This window comes from Teleopsis dalmanni, chromosome X (assembly GCF_002237135.1).
Source record: "Teleopsis dalmanni isolate 2A chromosome X, ASM223713v2, whole genome shotgun sequence".
NCBI classification, from domain to species: Eukaryota; Metazoa; Arthropoda; class Insecta; order Diptera; family Diopsidae; genus Teleopsis; species Teleopsis dalmanni.
Genome location: NC_051848.1, coordinates 88,736,161 through 88,754,655, shown reverse-complemented (window position 1 = coordinate 88,754,655; position 18,495 = coordinate 88,736,161). Strand labels below are relative to the sequence as shown.

Below are 18,495 nucleotides of genomic sequence, written 5' to 3'. Positions count from 1 at the left end.
TGTCTCCCAAGCAATTCAGAATAAGGGAATTGTGTGTTTGGGAACAACGTGGGAATAGGAAGTTTTGTTCCCTGGGAGTATTCAGAATAGGCCTGCTTATATATTTTAATTTATCATTTTTAATTTAAGTGGTACATGTAAAAACAACATTGTAGAAGTGCCGCATATCCTGCCAGATAGGGCACGCGTCACCACTGATCCAATGTTACTTACCAAATTTTGCATTATATTGACTCAATGTGCTTACAGCATGAGCAACATCTGGACGCGTTGATGTAGATAAATAAATTAAACTGTCAATTAAATTTAGATATGGCACATTTTTTATCTCATCTAGCTCACTGTCTGATTTTGGAGGCATTTCTTTCAATAATTTTTCGTTAACGTTGATTGGTTTTTTAACTAATTTAGATTCATGTGCATGTTAAAACGTTTTCAAAATGCACGTATATAATTAACTTGTGATTTCTATACTGAAACAATGTTTGAGCAACCCCAAATCACTTATTTTGAAAAATTTTACCAAATCCGTTTTCAATTTAATCAAGTCCTTATCATTATTTGATGCTATCATTATATCATCGACGTAAATTATTTTCAGTACATACATGGATCGGCATCTGAAGGCATCAAACCTATTTAGTTCAAACATACATCTAGCTTATTGTACCATTGCCTGCCTGACTGTTTCAAACCTTAAAATCGCTTTCTTCAAATTTCATACATAGTTCTTCTTGAATATTAGTAGGAGTTAGTGTGTCGCCATACTAACTCCTACTAATATGGTGTATATAGTAATTAGTAATTCCAAGTGTATTATTTTATATTTGTTCTTTGCTTATAGTTTCTAGATAGTTTTGAAGCAAAATGTACTAAGTTGTACTAAGTTTATTCTAACGGTTATCAAGACAATTCAGCCATAAAAGTGTCGAAATGTCGCCAATGTAAAACAAATAAAAAGATCAAAAAGTTATAAATTTATAAATGTTTAATTTTTAAGTTTTTTTTATAACTTATTATATGTGTATAAGCTTTTACATGATATAAATAAAGTACAAAAAACTGAATTTAGAAGAAAATATATAAAATTGATTTATTATTATATTTCTAGTTTTATTTTTAAAATTATATTTTAATTATTATATAGAAAATTTCTATATAAGTGTAAGTGTTAATTTCTTACAGAAATCTATTATTTCAAATTAATATAATTTTATTTCTATATTACATAAGAAAGAACTTCACTTTTTCACCGGTTATCGTTGTTTTTTATAATTATGTTGAAATACTTAATTAATTTAAATTGTATATAATTGTAATGCTAAACAATAAATATTACTATTATATATACAATTAATATTACTATTATATATACGAGTAATGTTAATATTATTTATATTTCTAATATTAATATTATACATGCAATTAATATTTACATTAGTAATAATAATAAGGAATACCACATATGTTCAATTATAGTTAAATAGATAAAACAATTTTTTTGGTAAATTATATATATATATATATATAAATTCAAATACATATTTTAAAACATATAATTATTTTTAAATGGTTTAATTATCAGTCAATTATGTTTAATGTTGAAGTTGTATCTTTTAGTTTTAAAAATCAATATGTTACCACATTTAATTGAGTACCGAATATGGTTCTAGCGTATTACAATTTACATACAATAGGTGTTGCAAGAATTTTTTAAATAAATATTACTTGCTTTTACTTTTAAATGTATAAAATACTCGAAATAATTGAATAGAAAACCAATATCAAATCAATAATAGAAAAATCATTTCAAATCAATGAACAATAATTTGATATCAAACAATTTGATACTTTTTCATTCGTATCACCTTTTCAATGATAATCAGCAAGACACTAGTATTCACTAGTATTAAGCCCGTATTACACATGAGAATTTTTTGTCAAACTTTTTTGTCGTCGCTTGCTATTACACATTAAAATAGTCGGCATTATTTTGAACATGCCCCAGCAAAAAAAAAAAAACAACAAATAGACTACAAAATAAAATCATGCAAGCTTTTATATGAAGCTTCTATTCCTTAAAATGAATGAAATTTTGCATGTAAGTCAACAAAAATTCAATTGTATGCGAAAAACATGAGTAAGTATAAGGAAAATACAAAATTTTTTGATTTCCATCAAAACTTTTTGTCAAACTTCAAATGTTGCTATTACCCATTAGATTTGGCACAAATTCTGCATTTCACAAATAAGATTCATATGTAATACACGCTATACACATGAGATTTGGTTGTACAACAAGTTGGACAACGCTTTAGTCAAGCGCTCGAAGCGTACGGATGAAATGTTAAGAAAATACACGAAATTATTTTATTTAAAAAAGTATCCACTACTATTCGAAATTGTCACTAATAATATAATGGTTGGATCACGCAAACCAATAAATGATAGTTATCATATATGGGAGGCAAATGCACAAAAATATATCCCCGAGATTTATTTCATGAAACGCATACTGACAATATGTAAGAGTAATAGTTACATATCTACATTGAAAGTTATATGATGATGTATATATGATATGACATATCATCTTATCTAAACGACTAGAGATTATTTGTGCCGTCTTGGATTTACAAGTACTTATTCGTAATGAATATGCACAATATTTCAATTAATTAACCAAGTATTTATGCAAATAAGTTTACAGAGGCATCTGTATGAAGCATTTGGTCCTAGTAAACTAAATACGACACCTGATAAAGTCAGTCAACTTTAAAAAGACTATTTTATGATTAATAACAAAACTGAGCCTGTTTCTTCGATTCACAACATACTTAGTCATTGATAACACATATCCAATTAAGCTTATTTTTGAAGTAATCGGGTATACATCATTGACCCATTCATCAATATATAATAGCAAGTACAACTCGCCACTCCCCTTGAGGGCTCGAAGGTTCACATTGTGATTTACAGAAACTACTTTAGTTTAATGCGGTTGCACGAGACCTTCACATTTGTAATAATTTTAATCTAGATTTATAGAGAAAGAACTCCATTTTATGATAGAAATCATAAGTCGGAGGAAAGAAATAATACGTTCCACAATAGCAACAAATAATACATATTCACAAATGGGGCACAAAAAATAAATTATAAATTTTTACTATAAAAAAAATAGTAAAATTTACAATAATAATAAAAAATTTGTAATTAAATAAAACAAGAAAATATTGACATCCGACAATTACGCCGAATTTTGGTAATTTAATATATAAAATAATTTTGAATAAATTAAGAAACGAAAATAGTGAATATTTATACAAACTATAAGTTTAATTACTTTTAATTTTTTACTTAATTACTTTTTTTAATTTGTGAGGGTGATTTGTAAAAACTATAATTCAAGCTAACTTACTACAAACATTTGAACTTAACAATTTGATGGAGGATTATCTTCCATTTATTTTTTCGTTTGTATTTTTCTGATAATCACACCCTGAGAATCGTTTACTTCAGACAATCGTAAATTGTTCTCATTGGCTAGATGTAGTAGGGAGTAAAATGATATGATAGGTGTTAAGGATGCTGCATTTGGTTTTGATAGTACTTCAGGCAACGCTGAATACATTTTTTCAAAAGAAGCTTGGCCTGCTTCATACTTCTCACCTGCAGGACCGGTTAAATAATTTAGTTCATTATTTTCCTCTTGGTCACTACTTTTTTTGTTATCTGCTTTTTCTTTTGCGCTAACTTTTAATTGTAAATCCAGTAAAGATTTGCAGCTTGTTTTTAAGTTCTTCATATCAATATGACGGGCACGTTTGGCAAATGGAACAACAATTTTGGTCACCTAAAAAAAATTTATATACATAATAATATTGTTATTAAAATTGAAATAATATACATATTTTAAACGGAATTAAAAATTTTATGATTTCATATTAATAAAAATGATAATATATATAAACTAAATAATGGAAACAATGTTGATTTTTTTATTCTTTATTATAGCAAAAATAAGTTGCAAACTTCAGAAGAGTGCTGTCTACTAGTAAGGAAACGCCAAATACTAAAGCCCTAGATTTGACTTCCAACTTGAAAAGATTTTCTATGATTTCATTTTTACGATACTAAAATTTTTCCGTTTTATATTTATATATTATAATAATATACACACATTCATTATATTATATTAATATATATAATATATAAACCAATATATAATAATAATAATTTATATATGATTAATATATATAATATATAATAATAATAATAATAATAATAATAATAATAATAATAATAATAATATATATATATATATATTAGGGTGTCCCTTATTTTTCAAAGTTTTAAATTTCTAACGCATAGGTCTTAGTTTTGTTCATTTGCCTCTAAAACACTCGGAAAAAAACGTTTACCTTATTTAGAGTACGATAACCCGTGCTGATCGGCAGTAGCGGTGCATATTCAAGACATTTGTCATTTGTTTTCAATTGTTCTCGCGATTAACACGTATTGTTTTACATTTAAAGTATGGCAGTGGAATTAAGAAGCAATAAAAAATGTGTTTTCTTAATTTGTGACATAAATTATCAAATAACAGGCGCAAAGTTACCGTCTAATCGTCAAGTTCTTGCGGTACTTTTTTTAACATTCGCGTAGTTAAATTGACTGTTAGTGAAAGCGCTATCTCGTTATTCGGGAGTGTATTATATTTTGGAAAAAAACTAGAATCCCTACCAGAGCCATACCTAACTGTGTAAAAAAAAACTTGTGCATCTTCACTATGCTTGGAGGGTGTTGCAAATAAATTCTAAAAAAACACAAGATATTTACAAGCGTCGTGAGGACGACTTTAAGAACAATTTAGATAATTTATTTCATATAGCAAACGCCTAAGTAACTTTATCACGCCTAAGTTAGTTGCAGCTTTAGATAGATGTTAATTAGGCATAAGGGATTCTGTTAATACACTTCAGGTTCTAGTAGAAGCACTAGATCTTAGTTGTGATGATTTTCCGATAAACAAATCGTCTATTCAACGTATTCGCACACAGAACCGAAAAGATAAAGCGGAATCTATAAAATCAAATTTTCAGAATAATATGCCTGAAATGGTGACCGTTCACTGAGATGGGAAATTATTACCTGCACTTGACATGAGAAGTTCTGCAGAAGATCGCTTGCAAATTCTAATTTCATTTGAAGAAAAGGAACAACTTCTAGCTGTACCCAAACTTGAAAGCTCTTCCAGCCTGGATCAAGCTGAAGCTATGTTGAACGCACTTTATGACTGGAACCTCGATAACAAAGTACAAATAATGTGCTGTGACACAACTGTGTCTAATACAGGGCGATTGAAAGGAGCTTGTGTACTTTTGGAACAAAAATTAGACAGGGAATTACTACTTTTTGCTTGCCTCCATCACGTTTATGAACTGGTTTTAAAATGTGTGTTCGAAACAAAAATTCACCAAGTCACAAGTAGCCCCGATATCCCACTTTTTAAAAAGTTAAGAGACAACTGGAAAACTATTGATCCTGTTGCCGTTGAAACATATACCGATATCTTCACACGACATTTTTTAATACAGCAATAGAAGATTTGTTGACATTTTATAATCAAGAACTGCAAAAAACCATTGGACGTGATGATTATCGAGAATTGATTGAACTATCTATTATTTTCGTAGGAGGAGACAGTGGAAAAAAAATAAAATTAGACCACCAGGATAGCTAGAGCTATTTACTCTTTAAAGATATGTTTGTTACAATCCCAGTTCAAAATTAGCGTCAAGGATAAGCGAGTACTTCAAGACATCTGATTATTCATTGCTGTTTTATATACAAAACCATGGCTTGAATGTAGTCTGGCGGTAAAGGCACCAAATCAAGATTTATGTTTTTCAAAGAAGCTTAAGTAATATGAAACTGTTGACAAATTGATCTCCAAAGCAGCCCTGAGCAAGTTCAGTCAACATCTTTTGTACTTGCCAGAAGAAATTACCGTTTTATCGCTCTTTGATGATGAAGTTAATGAACAAACCAAAACGAACATTGTAGTGAGTTCGCAAAGAGAGAGTTCGTATGATTCTGAGAAGAGATACATCCCATCTGAAGAAGATATGTCTAATTATTTGTATAGTAAGTAAGAATACAATAAATAGTACTATTTTTTATACTGTTTTCAATAAATTGTTAATAATACTGCCTTATTTATTGTTGCAGGAAAGTCATTAAGTGATTTTGCGTCTGTCAAGATCACAAATTTATTTTCTCGATTAAAAATTGATAAAAATGTCTTCCAGAGACCCGTTTCTAAATGGGATGAAGATGTTGCCTATTGGAAGACGAAAAGGAAAGTGCTTTCCTTAAGAGCAGTTAATAATACGGCTGAAAGAGCTGTAAAACTTATGCAAGATTTTCATGGCTCGATCATTGCAAAGGAAAAGCAAAAGCAATTTTTGCTACGCTGTGTTCAGGAGCACAGAAATCTGTATCCAGAATGTAAAAAAAAGAGACCCTCAAAAGGAAATATCCTGCCTAATCTGTAATTTTATCTTCTTTTAATAAATATTTCATAAAAATTTTAATATTTCAATTGATTTACGTATATAGCGGAAAGGGTTAAAAACAACAATTTTCAAAATCTTCAGAATTCTGTCGGTACGTGTTAACGTTGACGTAGGAAGATCAAATTTTATTTTTAAGTAAGTCTAGGTCTAGGTCTAGTCTAGGATTTTTAAATTGATTATTATTTGGTACTCCTTCAATAATTTGTTTACCTTTTTTAATAAAAATATTAACACTTATTGTATGTGTTTTAGAAAGATTAATAAATATCCTATAAATCCTCCGATATTTCAAGAATTTCTTTATATTTTTTTAATAAATCTTTACAAAATTATTTTATTTCTTTATTTTTTGGTTCAATATGATTTATACCGTTTAAAAAGAAATAGGAGGTATGCATTCCGATATCTAAAAAAAATTTTTTTCAGCCATTTAAGGGACACCCTAATATATATATATATATATATATATATATATATATACTTTAATAATATATATATATATATATATATATATTTATATGATTAATATATATGACATATAATAATAATAATAATTATATATATATATATATATATGATTAATATATATAATACATAATAATAATAATAATATTTATATATATTAGGATGTTCTAGGGTATCAGGAAATTTTTTTTTGATTTGAAATACGCACTCCCCTTATTTTTTTTTCTATTTGATCCTAGTAGCTGAAATAATAAATATTATTGGTATCGTATAACGAAACCCGTACCGACTTGATCTCAAACTTTTAATAGAAAGTTTGTATAGAAACTATAGAAAACATTTTAGACTTTCGTGTTTATTCAGTAAATATTACATCACTCAATAAGTCGTGTGACTAACACACAGATGACGCTGCCATTGACAAATCCATATGACGTTTATGAAGTACCAACCTTCAAAAGACTATGTGTAAAATTTCATAACATTTCGATTAGTCAGGAAAAAAGTGACAGCTATTTAAGTGAAGCTACTTTTGTTATTTTCAAAACAATGGAATCAAAACAATTTCGTGTGCTAATTTATCATTGCTTCTTGATGAAAAAAATTACTGTACAAGCTCAGCAATGACTTCAAAAGTATTATCCGAACTTTGCTCCATCGAAAAGAACCATTTGTTATTGGTTTGCTAAATTTAAACGTGGTCGTACAGACACCGATGATGGTGAACGTTGTGGTTATGCAATTGAGATGGTTATTCCAGATAACATCAAAAAAATTCCAGAAATTGGTTATATCTGATCGTAAATTGAAATTGCGGCAGATAACTGAGAGCGTAAAGATATCAGAAGGTAGTGTGTTTACAATTATGCATGAACATTTGACCATGAGAAAGCTCTTTTCAAAGTGGATGCCGTGTTTACTCATAATCGATCAAAAACAACAACGTGTTGATGATTCAGAGCAGTGTTTGGCCATGTTTACACGTAATAAATCAGATCTTTTGCCTCGATAATGGATGAAACATGGATCCATCACTTCACTCCGGAATCAAAACGATCATCATCTGAGTGGACTGCAGCCGGTGAACCAAGTCCGAAGTGTCCAAAGGCACAACAGTCAGCTGGGAAGGTTATAGCTTCAGTATTTGGGAATACACATGGTATAATCTTCATTGACTATCTCGAAAAGGGAAAACTATCAATAGTAACTACTACGCGGCATTACTGGATCGTTTGAAAGCAGAAATTGTAAAAAAACGACGGTATATGGCGAAGAAAAAATTTTTGTTTTACCAAGACGCCGGCAAGAAATTCATCTCAAATGAAGAAGTAATTGCTGAAACTAAAGCCTATTTTGAGGTAAAAGACAAATCCTTCTAAAGGCCCTTTAGGAGAAATCCAAAAACGCAAAATTTTGCGTCTATAATTTGATTTTTTTATACCCTTTTCAGGCATTTTGAAATTTAAATTTCTTTGTACTGACGACAAAAACAAAGAACAGCTGATTGTATAAAAATAACCATATAACCTACGTAAAAGTCTGCTCACAGGTAACTTTTCATTTTATCACCACATAACCCGATAACCAGTGCTCCGTGAACACCCTAACTATTTTACCTGTATCTTATATTGATTAAGTATTTATTATTACAATTAATAATTATCAGGCAAGACAAAGAAATTAAAAACATAGTGAATGATATTATGACATACCAAATACTCAGAAGAGATATAACTTCAACGTTACAAACAAAAAATAATACAATAGTCAAAAAACTTTTTAATAATCAGATAATAAATAAAACAGAAAAACTAAAATTATGTACATATACAGCCAACCCAGAATATATGGGTAACCTAAAACACATAATAAAAATATGCCACTAGGCCTATTTGCACTTCAGTAAACTCACCATCGTACGAATTGTGTCGATATATAGCTCCAATTTTAAAAAAATTTGACCATACATTCGGTTTATAATGTTAAAAACGCAATTGATTTCAAAAATAAGGTCAGTAATTCATATATATTCGATGATGAAATAATGGTATCCTTCGATGTAGTATCCTTATTTCCGAATATACCTGTTGAACTACCCATTAAAATTTTGGAAAAGAAGTGGAATATAATCAAGACATTCACTAAGATTACAAAATCACTTTTCTTTTCTTAGTGTGTTGAAATGAAGCATTACTAGACGATGAAGTAGAACATTCGTTTAGAAAACTATCATCAATTTTGAGTCGATTAAACAAAGCCTTGCTTTTGAATGAAACAAATTCATCGATGTTTTTCTCGTAAAGTGAACCACAAAGTTTTTCTTTTGAAGGGATATATCGTTTACTGTGGGTTGATGGGTTTTCTTTGGCTAAGTTATTAATTATTTCTGCCTTTCTTTCATGGTCAATATCATCGTCAAATAGAGACAAGACAGTTACAATTAAATGCCATAAATACTGACAGAACTTTTGTAAAACGGTTTTTGAGATAATTTTGTCAATTGTTTTATAAATCTACATGGTCTTCAGAAAACACAAATCCTGGTAAGGTGCTTTTACCACTAAAATGCATTGCAATCAAGGTTTGACAAAGAAGGTCACCATGAACAGACAGACGTCTAACAGTGCCGCATCTTAAATTTCTTTTCTGAATCTCCGCCAAAAAATATTATTGAAAGCTCTATTAATTCTCTATAGTTGTTTCTAACAATTTTCTTAGTCAATTCAGTGCAATAAAATTCTAGCAGTTTGTCAATTTCTATAACATTCAGGCAAGATAAACTTTCTGTAGGATACTATATTTTCTTTGGATCGATATTTTTTCAGTTTTCTTTTAATCTTTTGAATAATGGAATGTTAGGGTTGTCGGTAACTTGACTAATTTTTGCTTCAAATACGCCTTTTAATATCAAATGATGGCAAGCAAAAATAAGCATATCTCGATTAAATTTTTGTTCGAGAAGCACACAAGCACCATTAATACGACCAGTATTGGAACCAGTAGTATCACAAGAAAGGATTTGCGCTTTATCTTTAAGGTTCCAGTCAGTAACCGCATTTCAAAATGCCTTCGCCTGTTCACTTCCTGTACAATTGTCTAATTTTAGCACCGCAATACATTTTTCGTTATCACCATACGATATAACAATCGGGAGTCGTTCTTCTTCACATTTGCGCACATCTAAAGCCGGCAACAATTTACCATCTCAATGGGCAGTTACAGTGTCTGGTACTTCGTTTAGAAAATCGACTTTTATAATTTCTGTACACTGTTTCCGTTTTTTTGTACGAATTCTTTGAATGGAGGACTTGCTTATAGGAAATTCCTCAGTATTGTATCCATGTGCGTCAATAGTAGTTTCAATAGTAAATACAGAATTTCTCATACTTAACTGAGACCTATCTAAAGCTGCCACTGACTTTGGAGTGATAAAATTTTTTTCCTCATAGAAGTTTTATTAGTATCGGACTGTGCACTCCCAGTTTGAATGGTTAAATTTTATTGTAAATTCATTATTTCAGAATCAGAAGACATATTTTCTTGATAAGATAACATCGAAGCAGTTAAGAATAAACAATAATTAGCACGACATTTTTGTTCCTTAAAAACGCGCTTTTTCCTCGTTTTCGGCCAATTTTTTACCCACTCCAGCTAAGTGACCAGATCGACCTGGCTCTCTCTGACGCTGCAAGATTATCAACGCTGTTCGAACACGCCTTGCGTTTTGTTCGCATTTTTCTGCAAACCTCTCCAAACTTGGTACAATGTAATTAGCTTCTTAACACAGTTAGGTAAAGCTTTAGTTGGTATAATACTTATCCATTAGAGGGAAGTTTTGAACCAGTGATTTGATATTTTACATCCCCAATTAAAAATATTCCCTTTTTAAAACTTTGTAATCCCATTGACATATTGAGTAAATGAAAATAATGCGTTTACTACTAAAACAAACAAATAATAACAAACACTTCGATAAGGTCGCTGCAATGCGCCAAAGGATGCAAGTTCTGACACGTATCGGCAAGTCGGCACCGGTTCTTTTATTTTTAAATACATAAAATTTTATTTACAATTGTTTTGACACCATTCAAACATAATTACAGGGTAGGCGTTGAAAAAAAACAGAATTTGATTTTTTTAGGATTCCCTAATATACATATGGTATATACAGTTTGTCAAGTATAAGTTTACACATTCAAAAAAAATTGAAAATTTCAATATCTTATTCAAAAAAAGACAACTTTTTGTTTTAGTATATATGTTTTTTATTTTATACGAAGAAATTCCTCTAACTCGAAGTTCCCTAAGTCGAATTATTCCACAACTCGAACTCCTATGTGCGAACTTTGAATTTTCAACAACTCTTCCTTGGCTTTTTTTCTCCATAAGTCGAATTCCCTTAACTCGAACTAAAAATTGACATAGCTTTTTAGCATTTCCCTTTAAATTTATCTCCACAGCTTGAATTTTTGGTTTTGCCTTTATATTTTCAAATACTTTTGTCATCTACTTTTCTAACTTACGCGACATTATTGGATTCTAACTTTCAGCGACACTAAAATGGCTAAAAACTGCTCTTATTATTGTAAATTTCCTTAATGCAATGATGAAGTTGTGCTCATTATCAGTGAAGCAGTAGACTTTCAATCACAAACATGAGTAAAAGAAATTTGAAATGTTTGACAATCCCGGAAAAAATCAATTTAATTAGTGAAGTAGAAAAAGGTGACAAAAAAGAAAAAAGATATAGCCGAAAAATATGGAATTCCTTGTAACACCTTATTAACGGTTTTAAAAAATAAGGACAACTTAAAAAGACAGTTCTGTAATAATAAATGTCTTCCTTTGCCGTCCCTTTGACGATTCGAGTTAGGGGAATTTCACTGTATATTTTTTAATTAGTCTATTAGGAATATAAACATAAAAAAACATTATAAAATTATTGAAAGAAGAACACAAAATTTGACAAAAACAAATCCCACATCATTTTTGAATGTCAAGTAACTGTTTACACAACTTGTGTTTTTTCAGTATTTTGCATTATTTAAACGATGTGCGGCAAATTTGGCGTAATTGACTCCCTGCATTGATTCTTGTCTGAGATATTGATACTTAATTAATTCTTGTTTTCTAATTTTTTCACTTTTAATTGTAAAATGAAACGTTATCGTTTGCAGTGGTGTCCAGGTATTATAGCCGCCACTTGGGGAAACTATGAGAAATATTTTACTAATATGTGGGACTATTTATAATATTTTAAATCTAGCTGAATAAGAGAGTAGATTAGAGCCAATGTATAAAATTATCGTTAAGACCAACTTTCACAGCATATGCAGAATATGTTATCATGACGAAAATATGAAAAAACCAGGAACATTTGACCTGGGTCTATACTACGGAATGCAGAATATGTTATCATGACGAAAATATGAAAAAACCAGGAACATTTGACCTGAGTCTATACTACGGAACTTACGGAAGAATATATTGTTGTTGTTTCTTATATAACAGAGCGTCGGGCCATAACGCGGAACAAACACTAAACAAGAGTTTTTAGTTAAAATTTATCGCGTTTTGTACAAAATATTTGTCTACTACTTTAATTTTTTTTATTTTTTTTTTAAATAATGAGACAATGTTATAATCTCCTATGAGGCATAAATTGTGCTTTGCGTTATTAACCTACCAAGCATGCTTTAAGGTATTTATATTGTTATTAAATGGAATATCACTTTTCCTGTCAAATTTTTAAAATGATGTGTTACAATTTGACGCTTCATTTGAAGCAGAAGGACTGGGGATTCCCCTTACATAAGGACACCCAAAAATATTAAAGTAGTTTGGAATATCATTTAATAAAAAATGCGAATATATTTGGGCCATTAAAAGGAAAAGCCACATTTTAAATTTCATCAAAAATCGTCAAAAACAACGAAAAACCCAGAGGTTACCTAAAACCATAATACTGCAAAAGTGAAATTTGATACTAAGCAACAACAACGTGAGACTTGGTTAATTCCATAAAAAAAGGCTACAATATGTTATATCAAAGATACTACAAAAGACCATTATAAATATTTAAAACATTATATGAAAAAGTTTCCATTGAATAAAGCTTATATTAAACAACTTTATATTATTTATGTAAACAGTTATTTGACAGTCACAAAATGATGTAGGATATATATTTTTGTTGTACATTCCATTTTTTTTTCAACAAACTAATGAACATTTTTTTATGTTTATATTTTCAATTTATCAATTATTAAAAATTAATCACAAAAATCGTTATATTTAAACGAAATGCAGTATTTTTGCGATTATAAGTTAAAGAAGTGAATTTTATTTCAATGTGTAAACACATTCTTGACGTACTGTATATTTACCATTAATTATAATTAAATTTGAGGAACAAAATTTTAGTAAAGATACTTAAAAAAATATGTGTTAATGAATTTTTATTACTAAATTGTGTTTATATAATGCAATGCTTACTTGAGAAGGTGCTCCATCAAATTCTGTAGCAATCTCCAACACCGTATCGTTGCACTCCTGCGATTCAGAATCGACACCTACATCATCTCTCTGTAAATGTTCAGTATCTGATAACATGTCAAGATGATCTATGAATACATCGTTATCCGCACAATGTTCATCATCACCAGGCTGAACAACGGAATTCGCAATAGTACCAGCCGATTTATTAGCCACCGTTTTACGAAGATTTGAATTTTGTATGTCATAACCTCTAGGTACGAGCCAGCCTCGCATAAATGTATTTTTATTAACAAGTAAATCTGTAGGTAGTTTTAATTTGCGTTGGTCCCATTTTTTGTGTATATTAGCACGGCGTTGTTTATTTGTGGCCTTGTCATAAGGCAGATACAAACTCTCGTCGCCGTCTACTCCAAATATAAGAGGTTTTGAACGTGTCTTAACCACTTGTGCACGTTGTGCCCGTTGATTTATTAGTCGACCATTTTGAGTATTACTTGAAAATAGTAAAGTAGACTGACTTGGGCGAAGTCCTTTAAATTTCCAATGGGACGGACCAGCCCAAAATCTAGAGATTTTATTTAGAGGACGATACGAATATTCCAACTGTGATGAAGAATCAGTAGGACGTAAATCCTCCATAATCTGTGCTGAATGGCGTAAACCTCGGCATCTATTTATTGCAGTTACTTCCTCTAAAAAAATATTGAAATTTAAAAAAAAAAATTAGTTATAAATGAAGCTTCAGTATTCTTTAATTAGATATTTATGTTTTTTAATTAATGTAATTAATGAATTAATGAAAATTAGTTACTAACGATTTCATATAATTTTGACGCTTTTTTTTTGATATTAAATATAGTGAATTTGTATTGACATTGACACTTTAATTTCATTAGCTCGTCAAATCAATTCACTTTTCCAAATAATAGCGCATAGGGTATAATCAAAATTAAAAAAAGAAAACTACTAAACCGACCAAAAACTAAAGTTAAACAGGCTTAAAAATTAATATATATGTATATATATACACCGGTGCATATGAGCAGTCGTTTAAGCGACGCTACTGACTATTGTACATTACTCATTATATTTTAATACGCTCAAGTGGCAGAATCGCCATCTTCTCTATTTTGCCGCTTATTTCCACTGGACCAAAATGTCATAAATTTTAATTTTCTGGTTGTCGAATTTTGGGGAAATGGACTATTCTGTGCGACTTTTTTCACTTTTTGGATATAGCTTACATATCTTTTATCTGAAAAACAGCATCAATAATAATGTTGTAAACTATTTACATAAATTTTATTACAAAAAAACCTTATTATATATATATAGATGCATCACCAATTAGTTCTAAATTGGTTATTGAAACAAAATTAAATCAACGAATGTTTTGAAACATTCCTGAACCGTTTGTATTTCCTGAACCGTGCAACTACTAAACCTCAAATCCTTAACAGTATGCTCACATTTTCCGCGCGTTATGCGGTCAATTGAAAGGTATCAACAATATTCAGAAAGAGGTTGCTAGCTACTATTAGTCTAAGAACAAGAAAAGTTTAGTAGGAAGGCAAATCTTTAGCACAATATGAATACTCATATTAAAATTTATCATTGTCAGTTCTATACCATTTTTATTCAAAGTTAAAATACTTTTTATTAAATAGAAGTTCATCAACTCTTTTCTATACAATGCTGTCTTACGTGCCACAGAGATGAATAGTTGAATAGTGTTGCAATGAGTAGAACTCATCCTATTTAAACTTTTCGAAATCATTAAAATTAATAAGTAAAATAAAAAAGTTTTACAAATTTCCAGAATCTTGTCTGAGAATATCAATATCTGGAAATATCTTCTAGAATGCCCACAACGTCACTAATTAAGAAAAATGCAACACTTGTATACTTCTCAATATTACTGTCTCAGTGTCCAAATGTTGTAAAATGATTTTTATGCAATAAAATTATGTATTTCTTTTACTTAGGAAAAAAAAAATAAATACACACCATAATACTAAGGGTATAGTACATAGCTACTACAATTCTACGTTTATCTGAACATTTTATTTTTGGAATAAATATTAGGTTTCTATATAGTTTACTAAATCAATATAAAAAAGATAATTTACCTGATGTTAAGTCATCATATTCACAGAAATCAACATCTAACATAGGTGCTTCCGGATCAAGACATACTGGCTGACATTCAGCATCCATGTCAAATTGCACAGCTAATTCAGATGGTGTTAAAACTCGTGGAGTGTCATCGGGATCATTCACATTAAGTGGAGAAGTATTTTCTTTTTCGTCGTCGTACTTTATTTTATTCTTTTTTGAAATAATATAACCAGTATGTAGTGATCTAATAAATAAGTTTTTAGAGCATTTGTGCAAGATCTCTCCTTCATTTTCACCACCTTCTTCCCTGATTTCGTCAAATTTATCCACATCACTATTTTTAAGATCAGTTTCTTCTTTTTCAATTTCGCCAAATACATTTGCAGGGACATCATCTTGGGCATAATTACCTTCAATTTCTGATGTATAATCGGTGTTATCATTCTCAATCCCCGTCCAATAACTAAACTTTGTACACAACTTTAAATCATAATCGTTTGTCGGTAACACATTATTCATTAAACGTTTGGATGAATTTATTGAGCCACCAACTCTATTAAGTTTGCCAAAGATGACATCATCCATTGGAACAGTTTCTAATAAACCATTTAAAGTGTCTTTATTTTTCGTAATTGTGCTTATTTGTCGCCGTGCACGCTTTTTTGGTTTAGGTGGATTAGCATTTGTGTCCGGTTGCGCCTCAGCGACCGATTTATTAGCTATATCAGTTCGGTCATTGGAATCATCAACATCGTCGATACCATCAACTTCTGCATTCTTGCTGCTAAATTTTTTTGCAGCTAAACCTGCGGAAATACGCATAACGTCTCCGTATATAGAGTCTACGCGTAAACCATATACCCTTGATGAAGCTTCTAGCGAAGGACAAGCAACCTTAATTATGTTCAAAGTTTTAAACAGAAACAATATTTAACCCACATAAGTATACTTACCCTAAAGTTGTTCAAAAAGTTTTGATGACGCTCAAGCAAAACAGTCAATGTATCAATAACTGATAAGGACCATGCATTATCACGACTTATTTTATTGTCTTTATAAATTTCCAAACATTTTTCTAGATTTTGGTTTTCATCCATCAAAATTTGCCTTAATAAAGTACGGCGACGTGCCAAACGTCGCTCTTCTTCATCATCATTTGGTGGAAGTTCTGTTACGTTTTCAGTATAAAGCCTGGCATCAGAGAATCGAATCGATTTCCGAACACTTGTAGGTAACATGGTTTTGCTAAACAAATAAATATTTCGTGATATTAATATGATTTTTATATTGCTGGCAATTGCTATAAACTTAAAGCAACTATTTTAACACTACATCAATGATTGCCAACACAAAACGAATTATAAATATTTATATGAAATGCCGAGCGCAATTAATTTTGATTATTTGCGTTTGTTTTGCTTGTTAATTTCGACAGCGTCACTTGTCAGTTTTGCTTTTGTTCTCCTGTACGGATTTTCTGACACTCAATTTACAATAAATATTTAAGGCACTAAATAGCTGTGAAATTTTTAATATCACTCAACGAATTGTTTATAAATTTGTTAATAGTTACCATTAAATTTCTTCGAAGCTATCTGTATTTGCAATGCATTCGCCTTTTACATCGTTTTCTTATTTCAAATAAGAGCGTCCGTATAGTACGTTCAGTGATGTATGAAGTAAATTTTAAGCATTGAAATTTAAAGAAATTGACAATTAAGAATAAAACAATTATGATATAAAATTTTTCTATTACAATAATAAATATATGTATATAATTATATTTATAGGCGAATTTTTTAATAATTTAAAAACAGTGCACATATATATAAATGTTTTGTCTGTACGTATTATATTTTCAACGTATGTATAAATATGTACATTTTCTTAATACTATATTTATATAAAAAGAAAACTGTATGTCAATACTGACATTAAAAACATAAAGCAAAACCTACTTTGTAATTAAGTGCAATAAATAAATAAATCTTTACATAAGTACAGTGCAAAAAATCCCTAGAAAATTTCAATTTACTTTACCTCAAATTACTCGAACTCGCACACGGCCTTATATACAAAATCTAATAGTTGTTAATTTACTAGTCTGAGCGTGATACTAATAGTCTATTTTAATATGTTTGCACTGGCATTACATACGCAGGTAATGGTGCCTGCAAAAGTTCGTTCGTTCGTAAGCGTTCGCTTTAGTGTGGATGCACCTTTAGGCTGCGGTTACATTGCATGCGAATTTTGTCTTGCGTGTTCGTACATATGTTTTTTCATGAGAACACATTGCATGTTGCGTTTACATTGTTTACGAATTGACAGCTCTATTTTGTTTGTTTTGAAAACAAAATGGATAGTGAAGATGAAATATATTTAGTGGAAAATTCGTTATCAAGTTATTTATTAATTTCAAATAACAAAGGATGAATTTGGGAGCATGATTTTTATTCTTCAAGGTAAAGAAATGGAGAGTTTGTATATTTTTCAAACAAAGCAATTAGCAAATCGCAAAACTCACAAACAATGTAACTGCAAACTTAGGTCAGCAACTAAAAAACGTAACTCTCTCACTTCACTATTTACAACAATTTAACCCAATTTAAACAAACAATTCAAGTAACCAAATATCAAAAGAAAGAAAAGACTTCGACAAAACTACTCAGAAAGTAACATAAACGAATACATAACTTACACGTGTTCCTTGAAACGCAAAAAAATTAACTGATCTAATGAAGCCGTAGGAAAGCGACTAACAGATGTAAATTTATCACAAAATGTTCTAAAATAATTTTTTACACTTGTGACAAACAATTAGCAAAGCGTATAC

The 18,495-nt window shown here is 29.9% G+C and overlaps 1 protein-coding gene across 3 annotated transcripts; it reads right to left on the bottom strand.

Annotated features, from left to right (window-relative positions):
• Nucleotides 1–3,358: 3,358 nt before the first annotated feature.
• LOC119687758 (condensin complex subunit 2) lies at nucleotides 3,359–17,410 on the bottom strand. Of its 3 annotated transcripts, XM_038102208.1 has the most exons (6): nucleotides 17,236–17,410; nucleotides 16,995–17,180; nucleotides 16,616–16,907; nucleotides 15,674–16,556; nucleotides 13,542–14,236; nucleotides 3,359–3,856 (listed from the first exon to the last, which is right to left on the bottom strand). In XM_038102208.1, exons 3-6 carry the CDS (start codon nucleotides 16,898–16,900, stop codon nucleotides 3,467–3,469), a joined length of 2,253 nt encoding a protein of 750 aa, XP_037958136.1. In that variant the 5' UTR covers nucleotides 16,901–16,907; nucleotides 16,995–17,180; nucleotides 17,236–17,410; the 3' UTR covers nucleotides 3,359–3,466. The 3 variants fall into 3 exon arrangements, with proteins under 3 accessions (XP_037958136.1, XP_037958135.1, XP_037958137.1); XM_038102207.1 differs by having other exon boundaries at nucleotides 16,616–17,172; XM_038102209.1 differs by lacking the exon at nucleotides 16,995–17,180.
• Nucleotides 17,411–18,495: the final 1,085 nt, after the last annotated feature.